The sequence below is a fragment of the Nannospalax galili genome, unplaced genomic scaffold (genome assembly GCF_000622305.1).
Source record: "Nannospalax galili isolate Female #2095 unplaced genomic scaffold, S.galili_v1.0 scaffold1257, whole genome shotgun sequence".
In the NCBI taxonomy this organism is placed as follows: domain Eukaryota; kingdom Metazoa; phylum Chordata; class Mammalia; order Rodentia; family Spalacidae; genus Nannospalax; species Nannospalax galili.
Genome location: NW_008339002.1, coordinates 107,387 through 110,342, shown reverse-complemented (window position 1 = coordinate 110,342; position 2,956 = coordinate 107,387). Strand labels below are relative to the sequence as shown.

The following is a 2,956-nucleotide window of genomic DNA, read 5'->3' as shown; positions in this document are numbered from 1 at the left end:
ATATTCAGAGAAGTTATCAAAATAAGATGCCCTTTGGCTCTCTTACTGGGCATCCATTTCACACACATTTTAAAGAACCAAGGGCTTTACAGCTTTCTGAGGCCAATACAAACTCTTGTATATTTCCTTTAGTCTAATTGTTGTACTCTTATAGAAAAACAAAATAAGGACTGAGCTCCAACTGCAAGTTCTTCTACTAAAATGTATTCATATCACAGTGAATGAGCAACTGACATAAGAGGAAAGAGCTAAGTCCTTTCATTTTAACTGTGAACCTCACAGCCGTTCAGTACCTTGACCAAGTTTATGCCCCTGGTACAAGGCAGGAGTTGGAATGATTCCTGCACAGCTAAACACTGAGTTTTGACCAGTAAAGATAACAGCCTCTGTGTCATCATGGATAAAGAAATGCCATCACCAAGTTTTAATTGGTGTGATGCTGGGTAAACTTACCGAATCAAATCTAACGGTTGCTCCTTGTAAAAATAGGAAAACCGAGCCCAGTTCTTGTGAAGTATGTACCTTTCGTTGACGTGAGTGGGGACTGTTGATGGCTTCCAGTACTGGCCCTGCATGCAGTCGAGGAGAGGGTGATGGAGGAGAAAGCAAAGGACACAGTAGGTAAGGGAGGCTGCTCTGGGAAGGTGGGGTGCAGCAAGTGCGGGGATCTCCCTAGATGAAGAGCTGTAGAGACAGAGGTCCGTTTTCTCCAGGGATGTCCCGATGGGTCATGTACTCCTAAGTGGTCAGCCCTAAACACGCATACTTACACTTGATGCATACTTACACTTGAGCACCACTAAATGTACTCAGTAAGTTGTGTGTGTGTGTGTACATGTGTGTATGTCTAAAATTACAGAAGATGTCATGAAAATGTCACAAATTTGAGAGGTGGGGCACAAAGGAGTTGGATGGGGAAGAGAATGGGGGACATGATGCAAACACAGTGCCTGTGTATGAAATTCTATGAAGATGGCCAGTAGACAAGACGACCTATCTTTTACTTCTAGATTTTCACTTCATAGTCCACTCCTGTGAAATAATTTACAAAAATCAAAAACCAGAGGCAAAGTGGTCCATTTATTAAGTTTGCCTAGCAAATAAAGGGTACAGACAGCGGTTGAACCCTTAGAAAATCATCTGTGTCGGCAGAAGACCTGCTGAACACAGCACCGAGCTTCGAGTTTAACACAAGTGAAAATGTAGCCAAGATGTGAAATTTCATGTGACATTAATTCTCTTTCCCCCTCTGTAGATAACCCAGCAGACTCTTGAGAAATAGAATTTAGATAGTGTCCTTAGGAGTCTGTTTGGGGTTTTGTACGAATCACTCTGTAAAGCACGTGACAGAATACCCACTTCACTGAAATTTGTATTAGAAAGAGCAAAGTTCAGTTGTTTCTAACAACACCTCAGTGTAGCTCATTTCTAAAGCACATGAAAGACTCAAGTGAAACTCTAGCTGTATTGTGAAAGTCACTAGGGACAGGACAGGAGTCAGGTTTATAACACAACAGTTGGAAAGGAGAATTGATGCCCTACAGGCAAATAAAGGAACAGAACCCCTCAAAATCTTCAAAACACCTGAAAGAAGAAATACTTGTAAATAAAGCCTGGGGAAGCCTGTGTGTCGGTCTCATTTGGATCGTCTTACATCCTCAGTCCACACAGCACTATCTGCAATCTGTGATCCCCAGAGCTCTTTTCTTCTTCAGAACAATGTGGATGTCACTAGAGGGGGGCTGAGCATTTCTCTATATTGACAGGAAGTCTTGAAAAATAGCCTGGCTTCTAGCTTTAAGGAAGCATTGCATCAGGGCCACCTTAAAACTAACCAACCAACACAAATGGGCAGTGACCTGAGCCCGCTTCAGTGGGATCATCTGCTTCTCCTATACCCTTCCTGCATTTGTTTCTTTTCAATTTATGTGTAAGAGTTCTGCCTGCATGTGTGTGCACCACATACCAAGTGATGCTCGTGGAGGCCAGACGAGGGCGTCGGACCCCCTGGAAATGAAGTTACAGACGGTTGTTAGTTGCCATGTGGGTGCTGGGGATAGCCCTGGGTCCTTTGCAAGAGCACCCAGCACTCTTAATTACCAAGCCATCTCTCCAGACTCCAGGAATGCATTTCTTAAAAGAAGCATCAAAAAGCCTTTTACAGCCATGACAGAAATAATTGGAGAAAGGAGAACGAGACCCCAGGGCATGTCTCAAAGCAGTGAACAGGCCTCTCCAACCAGAGGATTATTACCGCTAAGACATGGTGAAACTTAACACACTGATCATCCCAATGGAAAGATTTCTCCCAGAAAGCTCCAGGTTGCCAGGCCATTTTCGGGTTTGGCTAAACAGGTGCAACATCTGAAAAGTCACATCTCTGTGGAGCATGAGAGGCTCAATATTTTATGAAAGGATTCATTCAATCCCAGTGAAGATTCTTTATAATCTTGCCTGAGAATGACCCCTTCTGATAGCTGAAGCCCTAAGCTCCACATCCGGGAGCATCTCTGCTTTAAGTGTTTCTAGGAATGTTCTGGTCCCTCAGCTTGGATTCATTGTTGTGTGGAAATAACACCCACCAGAGTGCCTTATATAGAATTCAAACCAATTTTGTATTTGATGGGTAAACATACAAGTGCACATAAATCTGGGGCTAGAGAGATTGCTCAGTGGTTAAGAACACTGACTGCTCTTGCAGAAGACCTGGGTTCAAATCCCAGAACCCACATGGCAGCTAACAACTGTCCTTAACTCCAGTTCCAATGTCCTCTGGGGGACATTGCATGACATGGGTACACTTACCTACATGCAGGCAATACATGCATACACATAAAAAATAAAAAATAATAAAAGTAAAATATTTTTAAAAATAAGTGCATTTAAATCCAATAGATTTAAATATAGTGTTTTCAAAATAGATGCTATAGGATATATTATATGAAAATATAATGAC

General features: G+C 42.4%; 1 protein-coding gene across 1 annotated transcript in view; it reads right to left on the bottom strand.

Moving 5' to 3' along the window:
- Ano5 (anoctamin 5) overlaps nt 1-2,956 on the bottom strand; it is a gene marked incomplete in the record, with an annotated part of 83,656 nt that overhangs the window by 38,285 nt on the left and 42,415 nt on the right. Inside the window, 1 exon segment of the mRNA XM_008833703.3 lies at nt 454-569. Within this exon segment, the coding sequence (XP_008831925.2) occupies nt 454-569 (116 nt within the window).